This window comes from Gobius niger (genome assembly GCF_951799975.1).
Source record: "Gobius niger genome assembly, chromosome: 14".
NCBI lineage: Eukaryota > Metazoa > Chordata > Actinopteri > Gobiiformes > Gobiidae > Gobius > Gobius niger.
In genome coordinates this window covers 25,213,795-25,231,796 of record NC_136865.1, presented here as the reverse complement: position 1 = coordinate 25,231,796, position 18,002 = coordinate 25,213,795, and the positions used below count along the sequence as shown (strand labels likewise).

The window sequence follows — 18,002 nt, the reverse complement described above, 5'->3', positions numbered from 1 at the left end:
TTTTCTGCTCGATTATCATTTTCGGCTGCATATTTCACTACTTGCAGCTTGTAATCTGCAGAATATGATTTTCTTTTTGGGGGCCTTTGGGTTCAGAGTAGCAGATACTGGTACACAAGCCTAGAGCGCCCTCTAGTGGCTGTGTGAAAATAACGAACATGTGAAATTATATATTTTGATTTATATGTCGCACCTAAGTCGCACCCCAAGCCAAATGATGAAAAAAAGCGTGACTTATAGTCCGGAAAATACGGTAAACAGAAAATCTGCATAATGAATCTTGAACTTTCTTGCATTTTTGTTAAAGTACGCAAATTTGTCATATCGCTTTTGTGGCTTTAAGTTCTTCCAACTGGCAACCAATACTGACCCCATGTTTTCGAAAACGTAGAGGAAAAAAGGGCCAGTTTGAGCCACTTGGTCCCTGGTATGAGGTGATTGGTGAATTGTCCGTAAAGTTTATTTCATTATAGGCATCCGCAGCTTTTCACCACCATGTTCCGGTGTTTCTTGAGGATGACGTTGTTGTTGTCGTCGTAGAAAAGGACTGAGATGGGGCTGAGTTTGGTCGGAGCGCAGCAGGCTTTAGGGACTTCGTTCGGCTTCAGGAGGTGCACCTGCAACACATAATAAACAGGAATATCACAGTTTGATATATGATAAAATGTGATCAGCTACTAATGATGGACCAAATGAGCCCGAGGTACCGACACATGTTTTGGTGGAGCTCATTTTTAGTCATCGTGTCAGTCTCATTTCCTAAACTTAGTCAGCATAAATATTAAAGAGGCTAGATGCAAGTTAGTCATCTTATGCTCACTACTGCCACCTCAGGTTCTATGCGTAACTGCAGCTTCTATATTAAGCTCGTGCATGATGGCATTTTGGACCCAAATTAACACTTTTTTGAGTGACAGTGCAGGATTTTAGAACAGGTCTGAGCTCATTCTACACATTAGGACATTACTGGAACATGTAGGGGGACGAAAATACTTAGTTTTAAAAAATTTAAACTCTTTATAGTCCCTTTAAACCAAAATTCTGAAAAAATATTTTAGTGGACTAAATTAAAACGTCTGTGACATGAACAGACTAATTAGTATTTATGTGATAGAAGCTGTGATTTAATGAGGAAAAGCATCCTATTTTGACCATGACAAAAATGTACTGACCACTTGTTGAATGAGAGCGTGGTTGGTGGCGTTCATGCAGGAGCCCAGAGGATAGAAACACTCTCCATCGCAGTAATAGGCCGAGTACCCAGTGGGGGCCAACACCCAGTCCTGAAAAGAGAGTGGACATTTCACGGATTTGATTAAGCACTGATAATGCAACAAACAAATCTTTATCGTATAATCAGAGGTGTGTAGAGTAAGTAAGATTAACATTACTTGTAGATATTTATGCTAAAAAAAAAAAAAACTCCTAAGACTTGGTGAAAATGCTACTTCAGTACTGAGCATAAAAGTCTGGTTTATGTTTCAGGTAACACTTTATTTTACAGTGTCCTTGATACATTGTACCTAATTACATTTAGTACAATGTGATGTGCTCTTTAACAATGTGTAATAACTTGTACCTATGGGTTAGATATACAATGGGATAATATGCATTTGTAGTTTGTAGGCACATAATGTAATAAGAAATAACTCTCTAACCCCAACTCTAACCATTTTCCCAAAACTAAGGGTCTCGTGTCCTACTACATTATGTACCTACAAAGTACTAATACAAGTTATCCCATTGTGTATCTAACCCATAGGTACAAGTTATTACAGATTGTTACAGAGCACATTACATTGTACTAAATGTAATTAGGCACAATGTATCAAGGGAACTGTAAAATAAAGTGGTACCAAAATAAATTGTTAAGATTAGAACACAAAAACTCTTGAGATCTATTTTATTGGTTGAAGCTTTATTTTTTTTTTAACTCAAGTAGAAGAAAGCAGTACCCTATGATAAAACTACTCTTAACCCCTACCTGAACTAAGCACATTGTCACCAGTTTGGCTTTACCCAAATCGAAAAGCTTCTTGTAAAAAGTGTCAAAATAGCAACAAAAATGAGACGAAAACAAGGATGAAAAAGCAATGAAAAAGGGACAAAACTGTGTGACAAAAACGCAACAAAGAAGTGACAAAAAGCAATGAAAAGGTGATGAAAACCCAACAAAAAAGCGATGAAAAGAAAAGTCGAAAAAGTGACAACGCAAGGGAAAACATCCATTTAGATGAGTTTTGTAAGTCTTCGTTTTCAACTGGCCCTTGGTAAATGAGTAAATGTGAGTACTTCCCATCTCTGTGAATAATGAGGTATTGATTCTTACAAAGCGAGAGAAAAACAAGATGATGAAAACATGAGTCTGACCTTCCAGCCCAGGTCACTGAAGCTGACGTACAGTTCATGTTTTTTACAGGGGGCGCCATTGTTCACGGGAGTGTGGTCTGAAAAAGAGGCACAAATACAGAAACGTAATCAAAGATCATACTCCTGGTTTAGTGTAGAAGCGAAACGAGGATCTGTCCAAACCCACTGTGTATACTGGGCATGGGCAGGTCGGGCTTGGGTTTCCGGCGGCGTTGGTGTGGCCTGACGGCGCGGGGCGGGCGGCACGGGACCTGGCTCTCCCTGAAGAACGTCACCATGAACGGCTGCTTGGAGCGAGGACCCCTTCGCCCCACCAGCCCGATCCATCCCGCGGAGAGGGAGCGGTCTGACGGGAGAGAACCATGAACGTCTGAATAACTGTCCTGATAGAATATGGCATAAACTTGAGCTGCATCCGGGAAAAGTTATTCTATTCAAAGTTCAGGTTTTGGGACAGTTTGTGCTCTTAACATATAAACTTTCACTTGAAACATTGCTAGAGGTATTCTTCAGTATCTTTTTCGTAGCCTGATTTATTGAGTTCTGAACCACATAAAACAAGGTGAAATTTAAACTTTTACAGATTTCCTTATTTCACTTCCTATCATCCGCCTTAACAGAGCACATTTTCTCCAGTTCTAAAAAAGTTCACAGCCTATCGGCCAGTCAGTGTAACGACTCATTTGAAAGCTGAGACCTACAAAACTGATTTTTCCTGGCGTTGTTTCCACGTTCTCGTCACTTTTTCGTGTAGTTTTGTGCGATTTTGCCGCATCTTTGTTGCTTTCATGTGGCTTTTTTATTACTCTTGTCACCTGTTTTGCTTCATTTTTGTCACCAGTTTTTTTGCTTTTTTGTTTCTTTTCCACAATATTTTTTGTCATCTGTTTTGCTGCCTTTTTGTAGCCTGATTAGCTGAGTTTATGTTCCGTTTTTGTCACTTTTTGTCACCTGATTTTATTGCGTTTTTGTTCCATTCTTGCTGCCATTTCTTCACTTTTCTGTAGCCTGTTTTGTTGTGTTTTTTAGGGCTGAAAGATATGTCGTTATTGTATCGATATCGAGATATGAACATTCAAACATTCAAATCTAAAAAGCAAGATATAAATGAGATATATGTTCATCAGTAAAACTGCACTCTTTATTGTTATGTTTTTATTTTTCTGAAAATGCTTTGATGAAAATGCTGAAAATGCTGTTTTCACCTGACCCATAGTTATATCATATCGTATTGAGATATTGCCTTTTTGTTCCTTTTTAGTTATGTTTTTGTTGCTTTTTCATCCCTTTTATGTCGCCTGTTTTGCTGCAGTTTCACATTAGGGTAAAATTGAACTGGATAAAATGGTTACGGCGCGAGTTAAGAGGTTTAAAATTAAACAAGATACCCAAAATCCCCTCTGAGGAAATCTTAATCCAATATTAATATTTGGTTATCAAAAAGTAAGGAATTTTAGCTGTGTGTATGTATAATTAGTAGTGTTGTAGTATAGCATATATAATAGTAAGTAGTAGCTGCATGCGTCGCTGTAAATCATGAACATCCTTCTAACTGTGCCTGTACTTGAGCATACACTGCGTTCCAAATTATTATGCAAATTGGATTTTTGTGTCAAAAAGGTTAAAAAAAAAGCAATAATAATGAAACTCATGGATGGTATCGTGTCTCAGGGCTCTAGGAATCACTGTCATTAATCTCAGAGACCTGGGATTATTAGTTGTCGGGTTAAGCCCAGTTAAGGGAAAAACTACTGAAAAAGGGTGTTCCACTTTATTATGCAGATCATCATTTTCAAGCAATATGGTAAAGAAAAAGGGACTTTCTGCTGATGAAAAGTGTGAAATAGTTGAATGCCTTGGTCTAGGTATGAAAACCTTCGATATTTCATGAAAGATTAAGTGTAATCATCGTACTGATAAGAGATTTGTGGATGATTCAGAGCACACTCCATTTTGTGCAGATAATGGCACAATATGGACGGTTTCTGCCAGACAAACACATCAGATTAGGAGAACAGATGCCACAAAGCAGCATACAGGTATTTGAAGCTGCTGGTGCCTCTGGAGTCTCCCAAACATCAAGGTGTAGGACCCTCCAGAGGCTGCAGTTGTGCATAAACCTTCTATCCGGGCCTCCCCTAAACGGTTAATTGAATGCTGATGAACAGAAACGTGTAGCCCTGGATGGTTAACTCAATGGAGTAGTGAATGGTTGGTGAATGACCACAATGTCCCAACAAGGCTGTGATGTCAGTAAAGAGGTGGCGGAGTCATGTTTTGGGCCAGAGTCATGGTGAGAGAGCTGGTCGGCCCCATTAGGCCCTTTTAGGCTCCCTGAAGGTGTGAAAATGACCTTTGAAAAATATGTGGAGTTTCTGACTGACCACTGTCTTCTATGCTACAAAAAGAAGAGCCGTGCTTTCCATAACAAAATCCTCTTCATGCATGACAACGCACCATGTCCTGCTGTAAAGAATACCTCTGCATCACTGGCTGCTATGGGCATAAAAGGAGAGAAACTCATGATGTGGACCCCCTCCTCCCCTGACTTCAACCCTATTGAGAACCTTTGGAGCCTCAACAAAAAAAACTTCTATGAGGGTGGGAGGCAGTTTTCATCCATAACGGCAGCTCTGGGAGGCTATTCTGACATCCTGCAAAGAAATCCAAGCAGAAACTGTCCAAAAACTCACAAGTTTAATGGATTTAAGAATTTTGAAGCTGCTATCACACCAGGGCTCCTATGGTAAAATATAACTTGACCTGTAAATATTTTTTTGATTGAAATAGCTTTTGATTTCAGTAAATATGACCTCTTAATGCTACAAATACAACAAATGAGCATTTTCAGTGAATAACAAGCTTTAAAATGTATTGAAACGATGAGTTGCATAATAATTTGTAACAGTGGATTTTGAGGTTTTTACTATATTTATTTTTGAAAAAAATACTGTTATCACTAGGAAATTTTTTCCACCACATTTAAATGATCCTCTACCAGTTAAAGACTTAAAAATTATGCTGACTCTCATTTGAGTTGACAATTTAGAAAATCTTAGAAAAATGTCATTTGCATAATAATTTGGGACGCAGTGTATATAGAGCCAGAGTTCCAGAGCCTGTACCCACCCTCCTCCGTCTCCACGTACAGTCTGATGCCCAGGTTGCTGCGCGGATGGAGAAGCCAGTGATTCGCGGCTGAGGTCACGTCGAAGGCCAGCCAGCCCTCCTGCCCCGCGGGAACAGACTGCATGTCCAACAGCACCAGCTCGGGGTCCCTGTGCGAGAAAATAACTTCATGATCATGGGATTATTAGATCTTTTTCAGGACGGTTTGGACTTATACAGGAGACGGACAGAGAATAAAGGATGAGAAGGATGTTGAAGGTGGAGGCAGTGGTTCTCTCCCTTCTCCAACCTGACCTAGTGTGATATAACATCCATAGAACAGCACAACTACTATGTTATTTACCACAATCTTACTAATTTCCTGAACTACACACAAGTGGTTCCTAAACTTTTTGAAGTCGTGGATAACCGGTACAGTACCATCCACGTCGATGCTCTTCAAAATATTATGTATTTTCTTTAAAGGCCCACATTTTTGTATATTTTTCAATGATAGAAATGTCTGTAATGAAATCGATGCTTGTATTTATTCTAGTCATTGGGTGTAGTGCAACAACAAAGGGATTACACCAGAGGTTGGAAACGTCCCTCCAGCAAAGAACCTCTGGCCCTAAGGATGTTTTGAAAGATTTTGAAGATTATATTATTACACAAATCAGAGATGTTAAAATACTCAAATGTGTGAAATACAGGCAATTCTTCAATTATGTATATGTATATGCTCATTACTTTTCTGGCTACTGATACTTGAACTAAAATATTTGTCATCTAGAACCAGAAACCAGAACAGTAGTGTCAATGTCAAGAAATGTGTGAAAAATGGGGAATAATTTGGGGAAAAATAGGGAAAGATTGTGTTAAAAAATGGGGGAAATGGGGGAAATAGGGAAAATATTAGTAATAAAAAAAATGGCAAAAATGATGGGGAAAAAAGAAAACAAAATGCAAATGGAGAAAACAAATTGGATTTGAGCTGAAAGAACCAAGTCACTTCCATTTTTATTTTATTTCATTTTATTTTTTTATGCTTTAGATACCTGTAGTACCTACACCTTTTTTCCCGATACCAGACTGGCAACATTTAACAGTACCTAGGCATGATCACGTACATCCAACGCTGGCATTTGTAGAAAATGGTGCTTTAACTTTGGGATAAAATGTAATGTCCGGCCCTTGGACTTTTTACAATGAAGAAAATCAGCCCCCGCCAAGAAAACTTGCCTACCCCTGGATTACACAATAAGTAGATAATCAAGTTGCAATGGATTGACACAGAAAGTAAGTTTTGCAATGTAAGGTAATCCCAGACCTGAGCCTGTTGTCCCGTTGTATCTCATAGATGGAGATGTGCAGGGTGCGGTTGGCCCTCTGTCCCACGGTGAGGGTCTTGTAGATCCTGAACTCGGCCGCAGCCACGGTCTCGCCCTGGGGCAGCGGTGTCAGGTCGAACCGGAACTCCTTCCAGTACGGACGCGGCTGCAGCAGGTCCCGCTCCTGCTCCACTGGGAGGGGGCAGAGAGGTGAGGGGGCAATGAGCCACAGAGCAAATCAGGTCACGTGGTACAGAAAACAATACAAGTTCTCATAGTGTGGACCTGCAGTCTTTATGTAGCTTGAGTTTTCAGTAAAAGGTGGGTAGAGTCAGTAAAATTCTGTAATTGCAATTGCAGTTTGGGTCAATATTTGGCACTTTGAATAGAATTTACTGACACTTTCTACAGGAAATGTTAACTCTAGAGATAGTAGTGTTGCTTTAAAGCTATTTTATTTAAAGGCACACTGCGGAATATTTTAGATTATGCTGCTGCCATCAATACAAACCATGCTCCTAATGTGTTTTATCTAAGTATGGACCTAACCTATTTAAATGTCACATCTGGCTGCCTTTAGTCGACATCACCATGGAGACGAGCTGGAGACGTCCCGCTCCAAGTAAAGTCACAGTCAGGTCTGAAGAGAGATGAACCGCTCACAGCAAACACACAGGTTTGTTTGGTTCTTTTTTTTAAGCAACAACAAATATCTGAATGAAAATAAATGCTTGTATTTCATTCTATATATTGGGTGAAATGTTACGCGGTGTGGCTTTAAGCAGAAGTTAAATGTAGTGACTCAAAAAAGGAATAAAAGTTTAAAAAGTACTTGGTTAAATTACGTCTTCAGTACAGAAAGTACTTTATCTTTTATTGTGGTTGTGACGAAAACACAATAAAAAAATGTTACGAAAAAAGCCACAAAAGTGAGGATGGAAACGCAAGAAAAAGCAACTAAAACGAGCCATAAAAGCAAAAGTATCAACAACATGGCAAGGCGAGGAAAAAGATCTGCTTTGCGGGTCTTAGCTTTCAAATGAGGCACTGGCCTATAGGCTGTAAGAAACTCTCGGATTTGGGTAAAGCCGAACTGGAGAAAATTGCTGGGTTAAGGTGGGGGTTAATTGATTAACTTATAACTGAGTACTTTACACATATGACTTTACAACTTTAAGGACCTGTACACATTTTTTCTAGTGTGCAATGAAATGCATTTTGTAAAAAGAGGCATTTGTCGATTGTGAATGAGCAGGCTAGTTGTTGTTGCATTACTGTGACTGTAAAGCTCGTTTGCTCTTTGAAAGGTGTGAAACATGTGTAAAAGCTCATCCCTGTGAAGAATATTGACGTTTAAAATGCGTCAGGAAAGTTAGGAAGGAGTTTGGAAAACAGCCTATTTCAAATTGACTTTCTTTTATTGTTTATAAGCAAAAAAAAATCAGGAAAAACCTCCTGCTAGGCCTTCTACAATTTCAATTTCTTATATCAAGAGTCATTTTGTCCAGGCAACACATTTACTGTGCCCTAAAATCACAATTTAATAGAAGCTCAACATACTTCTAGATTTAGATTTAGATATTGATATTAAAATGTTGGTATCGCTTTATATTAAGGTGTGCTCATTAAGTATTAACCTCTTTACACCCGCCTTAACCGAGTGTATTGTCTCCAGTTCAGCTTTTACCAAATCTAAACGCTTCTCAACTGGAGATTATAATTATACTGCCTCATTTGAAAGCTAAGACCTACAAAACTGATCGTACCTTTTTTGTGTGGATTTTTTGTCTCGTTTTCGTTGTTTTTTTTTGTTTGTTTTTTTCTTTTGCTTTTTTGTAATGTTTCTGCTTTTTTTTATTCTATTTCCGGCACCATTTTATTGCCTTTTTTTTGCTTCTTTGTCACTATTTTGTTGCTCTCTTTTTTCTTAATTTTTTTTTTCATTCATCTTTTTAACCCTGTTTTTGTTGCTTGTTGATTGTATTTATCAACAAGCAACAACAGTGGCACAGATGGTAGAGAGGGTCGTCACATGATCGGAAGGTCGGGGGTTCGAATCCCACCTCCTGAAAGTGCACATTGTCGTTGTGTCCTTGAGCAAGACACTTCACCCACATTGCCCCCAGTGTCTGCGTACATTGGTGTATGAATGGGTGAGTGGATCCTTGCTGTAAAGCGCTTTGAGTGCCTAATGTAGGTGGAAAAGCGCTATATAAGTTGAGACCATTTACCATTTTACCATTTATTTTATTTTATTTTTTCACTTTTTTGTTGTATTTTCATCTTAATTTTTGTCGGTATTTTGACGCTTTGTTGAAGAAGCTTGTAGATTTGGGTAAAGCCAATGCACTCGGTTAAGGTGGAGTGTAAGAGGTTAAAGGGTAAATGTGACCCAAAAGCTGCTACATCATCTCGATCACGCTTCATCGATACATAAGGTCAGTCCGTCCTCGATCTCTCCACTAGGCGTCGCTAATTCCCCTCTTTCAGACTTGGGTGAAACCACTTTAACCGCTCACTGATCCTGTAATTAATATCATCGATGACTCGGTGGGGTTTCCTGTCCTCGTAAAACCCCACACGCCACACTGAATTCTGGGTAACATAAAGCCTCATCCCCTCTGCGCAGGGATGGGCGGGGTCATATCAGCGCGTGCACGAGGGGTACAAAATTACAGGCGTCCCGGGACAGGAGCACCACAGCAGCTGCACTGGGCACGCACCACTAATCACAGGGTGTCCGCTTATTTTTAGAGGCCTGGATTTTGATCCTGATTTGGGCCGTTTTTTTTTTTTCTTCTTCTTCTTCTTTTCTTTTTTTCAGCGCGTGTCAGTGCAGCCTGTAATTCTGACCAGCTGTGCCTGTGTCGGCTCACATGTGGAGGAACAACTCGCCCAAGTCCGTCTGTGTCAAGATGAACTAAATATTTAAATACTTATACTAGGGTCACATCTGCTGTAGTATTTTACAATTAAAACATGGACAATGTAGGTTTACAAAAAATCAAATATAGTGACAAAATAAATAAATTATAAAATCAAATATTTATGTTACACTGAACAAATGACCGCCTTCAATGAGATTAATGACTTACAATGTCTTGAATTCTGGTGTTTTATGTTGAATTGGATCAGGTTTGAGCTCATCTAAGATCAGAAAAAAAAAAATACTAGTGTTAATTAGTTTGATTTCACGCGGGATTTATGCTTGTTCAATCCCACTTGAAATCAAACTAATTCACTTTTACATTTTTCTTCTATTTTTCACTTGAAATTATACCAAAAGAAATCAGAATTAAGAAAAAATGTGCTTAAATTTTCGACTTGATCTCTCTAAAATGATGTAATTTCTTCCTTAAAGCAGTACTAAGTAACTTGTTTACCTTAATAAATCCTTTCCGTAGTCCCTCTGGAGGTAATAAGTGTTAATGGGATGATTGGAGGATCTTTCATCTCCCCTGGTGTCTCTGGCCAGAAAACCACAATTGCAACTTTGCTGCAGTGGTGCTTATGGCCTCTAGGGGCAAGAGTTACTTAGTGCTGCTTTAAAATACTTTTTCTTTTCTACTGTATTAAATTAGGCATAAACCTTGCCTTTTTTAAATACTGTATATATAATAAGTATAGGCCTAATATAGTTCATTACGCCAATACTGCAAGCCTGATTTACAGTAGTGCTATGACTACTGTAAATGAGTCTAATGACTCATTTACTCATTTAAAGGAATAGGCCACCGTTTTTACATACTGAGATGTTCTTACCTTTGCTTTGACGAGTTCTTTGTGCCTTCAGTCACGTAAACACAGCGCAGACGGTGTTAGCATTTAGCCTCTCCCCCTCTCTACTATAGCTCCAAAACTGGTCAAGATAGGAGCTACCAAGCTCTTCCACGTTTTCCCTATTTAAATATGGTTACGTGAAATGTTACACTACAAAGTATAATTACACAAAATTAAACAATGTGGATTTTCTAAGCGGATATAAGGGGGAACTATATTGTAAGGCGTAATAATACCAGGAGTAGTTCGAAATCCGCGCAGTAATATTCACGTGTGGATGCCAAACGCCGTCTGCGGTGTGTTTACGTGATTAAAGGCACGGGTGAAGACCAGACAGGTCGTAAAGAACTCGTCAAAGCTAAGGTAAGAACATATCTCAGTATGTAAAAACGGTGGCCTATTCCTTTAATATCGCACACTGCCTGACCCCCCAAAATGTCGCCAAATGGATTGTTCTGAACTGGGGTTCCTGCAGCTGGTCAGGTCAGGGTTCAGAAACACAATTACCCAGAGAACCTGAACATCCAGAACGACCAGGACCATTTTGAAGAGTGAATAATGTATTTAAACCTCATTCTGTGCAACATCTCTACAAAGACGAGCTGGTGATGTCCTGCTCAGTTCAGTCAGGTGGTGATGGTGGTGGTGATGGTGGTATTAAAAGCACGGCAGAAGCGTTAATTGTAATTGGAAAGAAAGTGCCTTCGTTTTGAGACATAACATTGGTCTCTCCCCTGCAGCCGCTGTAAACAACACTATCACTTTGTTTACTAAAGTCTGGAGGAGGCTCGGGGGCTGCAAAGTGCTGTTTTCAGACCGTTGAGAGGTAGATTTAAGGGTGCATCATCTTTCCCCAAACACAGACAAATTAAAGGGACAGTTCGGTATTCGGGATACAGATGCGTGTGTATACATTGGGGGGGAGATGAGCATTTAGGGGCAGTTTGGAGGAGTTGTCTGAAGTTATGCAAGTTAGAAAATGTGAACAAAATGTGAACCTGTCATCTTTATATTATGCATTACTACAACAAACATAAAGGCTCTGTACCAGAATGTTTTGTTTTATTTCAACAAAAATCTAAATCCTACATGCACAAGTGTAAATGAAGTGACCGGAAACAATCCTTTTTAGTTTTACGCAAAGAGTTCGAACCATATTGCAGGACAATCGCCTGATCCAACCATCCTAAGACCAGAAAAACATTTGTGAGAGCCTTAATTTATTATAATCTGTGTACAATTATTCAGCTGTTTTGTCCTTTCCCCCATTATGTCCTTTACAAACATTGAAAGAGCGGGTAAAGTTTACGCTGTTAGCTGCAGCGCAAACTCATTCCAAACGCATTAATAACATCCCAATTCTTCAAGGAGGAGTTTATAACATGTCGAAGTAATGCTAACAACAATTAGCCTGTTACTGCACGGTTGATACTGTATATAAATAGTTTAGAATTTACAGCAAACACTAGTCTTTTTCACAAATGTTCACAAGGAGGACAAAGCTAATTTCTCTCCACTACTGGAAAAAACAAGGTAAATCATCAAGTGGCTAAAAGTTACAGCCACATTGGACCAAAAGGATGAATAAATGATTCACCAATGAAATAAAGCATGAAGTGAGCGTGGAGACACAAGGTAGATCTAATTCAGGGCATAATGTCAAACGGAAGGAAGGAAGCCATCCAGATAATGAGCATTACGTCTGCTCAGACTCAGACAAAGTTATGCAACATGTATGGCCCTAAGTACTGTATATGACTTGCATTTTCTTAACGTTTAGTCAAAGTTTAGGTCAGGAGCAGTGGTGCACGCTGGGAACCATTTGAAAAGATATTATAATACTTAAATATTAAAGCATTGCTAAGTAACTTTACCTTAATAAATCCTTTTCGTAGTCCCTCTGGGGGGAATAGAAGTGTTAACGGGATGATTGGGGGGTCTTTCACCAGGTCAGAGCCACCAATACACAATAATGGAATCACGAAGAAGCAGCTAACAGGCTAACGGGCAAAGCTAACTGTGGGCTAGCGCCACTTTAAACAGTATTTACAGCCAGTTTGAGTGAAAAAAATATATCTTCATTGTGTATTTGGATGCACAATATCCCTCTTTCTCTTTGTCTTTTCTGTCAGCGTAGTATTTACTCACACGGACAATTAATGGGTACAAAAACGCAACATGATACGACACCTGCAGTGGCGCTTATGGCCTCTAGGGGCATGAGTTACTTAGTACTGCTTTAAAGCAGTACTAAGTAACTCTTCCCCCTAGAGGCCAAAGGCGCAACTGCAGGTGTCGTAGCAAGTTACGATTTTTTAACTTATTAATTGTCTTGGAGAGTAAATACTACGCCGACAAGAAAGGCGAAGGGAGAGAGGGATACTGTGCATCCAATTATACAATGGAAATATTTTTTTTGACTCAAACTTTTCTGTAAATACTGTTTAAAGTGACGTTAGCCCGCAGTTAGCTTTGCCCGTTAGCATGTTAGCTTCTTCTTCGTGATTTCATTAGTGTGTATTGCTTTCTCCGGACCGGTGGCAGTCAAGTTGCAAACATGGTTTTCTGGCCAGAGACACCAGGGGGAGATAAAAGACCCTCCAATCATCCCATAAACACTGGTATTACCCCCACAGGGACTACGAAACGGATTTATTAAGGTAAACACGTTACTTAGTACTGCTTTAAACATTCAATGGTAAAACTAAATTCATCACATGTACAAAGCTTTATGAATTGTTTCCATGTTTCACAAATGATTAGAGGAAACGTTTTTAAGTGCTATCTGTTTTTTGAGTGGAAAATGTAGCAGCACTCTTTAAAAAGTCAGATTGTAGATTGTTGCTGATCCTCCGTCGCTGGCCGTATATCTTCATATATCTCTTAAATGTGGCTCTAACACAGCAGTGGTTCCTGCACAGTGTCATTGAGCGGGGTGTGATTACAGAGTGGTCAGAGTGACAACACCGACAGCCATGTTTTAGTTTCTGTTTTCCAGCCGTTTCCACAGAGCCGTTAGAGGGAGGCCCGTGAGGAGAGGGACTTTGTGCATGTGTATTTAGCGGTTCAGAAATGAGAGACAACGATTCATAAATACGTAAATAAATTGTGTGTTTGGACTTTGGCGTAGACATATTTTGTGCCAATTTAAAGTCTGAGGGATCAAGGTCAGGCTGTTCCAAATTTAGGAAAGTGGGGTAAGAGGTTGTTCAGATGTGTCGGGGAAAAAGGCCGGCTTCTTGAGAGAGAAGACCGACTGTGAGGCTGTGAAGCTTTGTTTGAACATTTACTATAGAGTTTGGGATGGAATGTTATAAATTAATTGTTACCATGGAAATCCGCCATATTTGTGGATACTAGCAGACATTATTCCATAGACAAACAGTATATGGCAAATACATTTAAGTCACAGTAGTGTTCAAACGTCTTAATGGAAACAAGAAGTCCAGTATTTTACTTTTTAAAATCTCCATTAGTTTATTATTGCTGCAAATCCCATGATGATCTTGAACTCTATTGTCAAACTCATTGGATGACTGCCTTAAAAATCATAGTTTTCAACAAAATGGAAAACTAAAACTTCCTCATCCAACAAAGTCACAAAGGGAGTTTGTTAGAAAAAGTGTTTTCTGTGTTTTCTAATGATTCTGGCAGCTACCGCCGCAAAATGGTGTGACTGTTGCAGGTCAGCGATTGTTCAGGACACAGTAATTCGTTTGGAAACATCCTATCAGTCTATACGAATGGCTTTTGCAAGATGGACCTTTCTAATCCCCCGATGGGCAGCTCGTGTGGCTTTACTTATCAGTCACAGAGGGTTTAGAAAGTTTTCAGATCTCCTTTTATTATTATTATATTATTATTATTATTATATTTAAGGGATGTTAAATTAGTGCACATTTATTTTCCTTTTGTAAAATGTCTAGACTTATTACCTTTTAATAATACATAACTAAAAGAACTGTCTGGAAAATGTGTGAAGTGAAATCTGTAATTTCATAGTACTTACTTAGAGCCTATACAATAACTGCAGACCCATTCCACTGCTTTCTACTGCAGTTTCAGTATTCATACAAGTTAAATATGTGGTTCATAGGATCAGAGGTGGGTAACACTCTTACATTTACATGTGTACTTTAACTTTTTGAAATAGTTTATCATACTGCACTTTATCTACTTGAGTAATATTAAGATGAAGTTACTGTACTCTTACTTGAGAATGAAAAATAGTAACTCGTGCCCTGCTTTCTTTAGTTTTTTGTGATGTTTATAGTTTCACTTCCTTATTGGACACTGACAGGAAGTGACATAGATAAAGGCAAACAATTTTGAACTGTTGCCGTGCCAACCATGTTATGTCAACTGAACTTGCACACTGCTGTGGAACTTTACCTCTATCTCTATCTCTTCCTGTCATTAGTTTTCTGCACAGAATGTCTTCATTAAATTGGTGCTTCACTGAACAAAAATGATAATTATTACTTACAACAGATGTTACGTCTAAATAAGTCAACTTTTCAAAAGCGTTGTCATATGCACTTAGACGTATTTTGTTGCTTAAAGCAGTGCTAAGTAACTCATGCCCCTAGAGGCCATAAGCGCCACTGCAGGTGTCGTATCATGTTGTGTTTTTTTTTACTCATTAATTGTCCGTGAGAGCAAATGCTGCACTGATAGAAAAGACAAAGGGAGAGAGGGATATTGTACATCCAATTACACAATGGAAATCATTTTTTCACTCAAACTTGTCTGTTAATACTGTTTAAGTGGCGCTAGCCCGCAGTTAGCTTTGCCCGTTAGCCTGCTAGCTTCTTCTTCGTGATTCCATTAGTGTGTATTGGTGGCTCTGACCCGGTACAGGCAAAGTTGCAATTGTGGTTTTCTGGCCAGAGACACCAGGGGGAGATGAAAGATCCTCCAAATCATCCCATTAACTCTTGTATTACCCCCAGAGGAACTACGGAAAGGATTTATTAAGGTAAACAAGTTACTTAGTACTGCTTTAAATAATGACTTCTTTTTATATATTTTATGGTAGTTCCTTTTAAAATATTTCAATTTCCATAGTCCATGTTCTGTTTCTCATAATTTATGAAACTACTGAAATCAACTGAATCATGTTTTACTGTCAGTACTCACATTAGGCCTACTCAAGTAAACCTTTCTCCAGGTACTTTTTTACTCTACTGTTGAGTGCCCACCGCATATGATAAGAAAAGGTCTCTATGTGAGTTTTTTTCTTTTTTTTCTTGCAATACAAAAACATTAACATTATCAGTATTATACTTCAACACATTGACATAAGAACAGAGGGCTTTGAATACTTCCGGGACCGTCTGTATGGGCATTGATAAGTCCCCGCAGTTTGCATGATTACAGTGTGTGCTCTTACCCAGGTTGACGAAGCTCATGACCGTGTCTGCGTCAGTGACCACCGTCCCGAGTGGAGGGGTGTGTGAGCTCAGAGTGGGCAGCGCCGCGAGGTTCACCTGGGACAGTTTATCCACCGCCCCGAACCGCCCAAGTCCCAGTCCTCCCATCCCGGTCATGAGGATGTCATTCCCTTCCTCCTCCCCGTCCAGCGACATGGCGTGGTACAGGTCCAGCATGAAGAGGGGCGCAGACGAGGGGGGCCTGAGCGGGTGCGGCCTGGGACGTCCCGGCAACCCCAGAATGGACAGTATCTCCTTTTGCATCTCTTTCTTCTCTCTCCCGCTGAGCCTGCGGAAACTGGACTGCACCGCCGCGTCTGTGTGGCTCCAAAGGGACAGGGGCACCAGGATGAGGAGGGGGAAGATGATGAGTGTCCCGGGGCGATGGTGGGGTCTCTGAAAAGTCCTCGCGCAGCGACACAAGACGCTGGACATGTTTGCAGATCCCCTCATGGCACTTCAATCCTCCTCCGGCCTTGACTTCTTTTCACAGGACCGTCCTGGTCTCAGATCTGCGCTGCTTTGAGGATCCTATCTCGATGTGGGACGTGTTTACTCCCTCGAAACGCTCTTGTTTATGTTCCCCCTTCCTCTCTCAGCTCCTCTAATCTAAAATGAACTGCCCTCACCCCTACTCAACCCACAGTTATAATGACAGACAAGGCAGATAAGATGCATTTGTTTTGGGAGAGCGGCAGACTAGAAGAAAAAGAAAATAGTCTTGATTCTTGTACCACTTCAAAGTATTCATGAGTACACGTAAAACTTTAAATCACAGTACACAGTTTTTCCTTTGCAGATGAGGTACAAACACTGTCATGTATTTTAAGATCGTGCCTATCAATTAAATATCTAAATCTCACTCAGACTCTAAATTGTTTAGGTAAAGTATCCTGTTACTTTCCGATTGTTCAGTAGATCCTGAAGCAGGACGTCCCAAGACTAGTCCACACCTGCCGTTAGTCCACAAAGGCGCAACCAAGTCCATTCAGCCCCTCTCCCACTCGTCCAGATGTCTCTTTCCCCCCAAAAAACACAGCAGAGTCCGAAACGCTGCTCCGTCTTCCACAGCTGATGTGGAACTGAAAAAAAAAAAGTGTTCATTTGTGGTCTTAAACATGTGCATTTTCAGGACCCGCCCCGTGCGCTGTCCCCTCCCCTCCGCCCCCATTCGGCTTTCATCTGTCCCACACACGGGTCCCACGTGGCCCTGCCTCTCGACAGCCACTCAACGTTTTGGCAAAGCCCAGTGTTCAAACATGACCTGAGAGCAAACCCCTAAAGTGGAAAATCATTTGTCTTTGAAATGTGTTCCTGAGCGGCGAAGGTTTGCCAAGAGGCGAGTCGGGCCAAGGCACCTGTTTCTGGGTGTGAGGGTGTTTACAAATGCAAATGAGTGCAGGTGTTTTTCGATGTGTCATCAAAAGGGGTGGAAGGGTCTGAAACTGTGCAGATGTAGGAAACGCCGGGAGTTCAAAATGTTAGTTCACCAAAAGAAAAGCAAAAGTGGCCTCTCAAAAAGGTTATTAGTGACTTGAGTATTTAAAGGAACAGGCCACCGTTTTTCCATACTGAGACATGTTCTTGATATGTTCTTACCTGAGCTTAGACGAGTTGATGTGTATCTGTCTGGTCTTTGTGCGTGCCCTCAGTCACGGAGAAAAAACAAAGATATTGTTAGCATTTAGCCTCTCCTCCTCTCCTCTATGGGGCCAAACGGGGGTAAAGTTAGAAGCGACCAAGCTCTTCCACATTTTCTCTATTTAAATACAGTTACGTGAGTAGTTACACGATCCAACTATAGTTACACAAAATTTCTAAGCGGATAAAAAGGGAACTGTAGAGGCAAATCTTTAGTTCGTTGGTTTCTTCTTTGTTCTAATTTTAACCTCTTCTATGAGTGACTGACACTGAGGCTGATTTTGCGCGTGTGACAACATTATCCGTCGCAGCACGATAAAATGACCGTGTTGGTCCGTCA

General features: G+C 40.1%; 1 protein-coding gene across 1 annotated transcript; it reads right to left on the bottom strand.

The window, feature by feature from the left end:
- Positions 1-412: 412 nt before the first annotated feature.
- bmp8a (bone morphogenetic protein 8a) lies at positions 413-16,554 on the bottom strand. Its single transcript, XM_079570985.1, has 7 exons — positions 15,982-16,554; positions 6,809-7,001; positions 5,500-5,648; positions 2,537-2,716; positions 2,371-2,447; positions 1,173-1,283; positions 413-617 (listed from the first exon to the last, which is right to left on the bottom strand). The coding sequence occupies exons 1-7, from the start codon at positions 16,472-16,474 to the stop codon at positions 468-470; spliced, it is 1,353 nt and encodes a 450-aa protein (XP_079427111.1). The 5' UTR covers positions 16,475-16,554; the 3' UTR covers positions 413-467.
- Between the last annotated feature and the right edge of the window lie 1,448 nt (positions 16,555-18,002).

What these genes read in the sequence shown, in the direction of transcription:
- bmp8a (XM_079570985.1), bottom strand. Translation starts at nt 16,474, where the DNA reads ATGAGGGGATCTGCAAACATGTCCAGCGTCTTGTGTCGCTGCGCGAGG. An exon ending in TCAGTGACCTGGGCTGGAAG is followed by an intron (nt 1,284 to 2,370) that starts GTCAGACTCATG and finishes CTCTCTTTTCAG; the next exon opens with GACTGGGTGTTGGCCCCCAC. An exon ending in ACGCTCTCATTCAACAAGTG is followed by an intron (nt 618 to 1,172) that starts GTCAGTACATTT and finishes TATGTGTTGCAG; the next exon opens with GTGCACCTCCTGAAGCCGAA.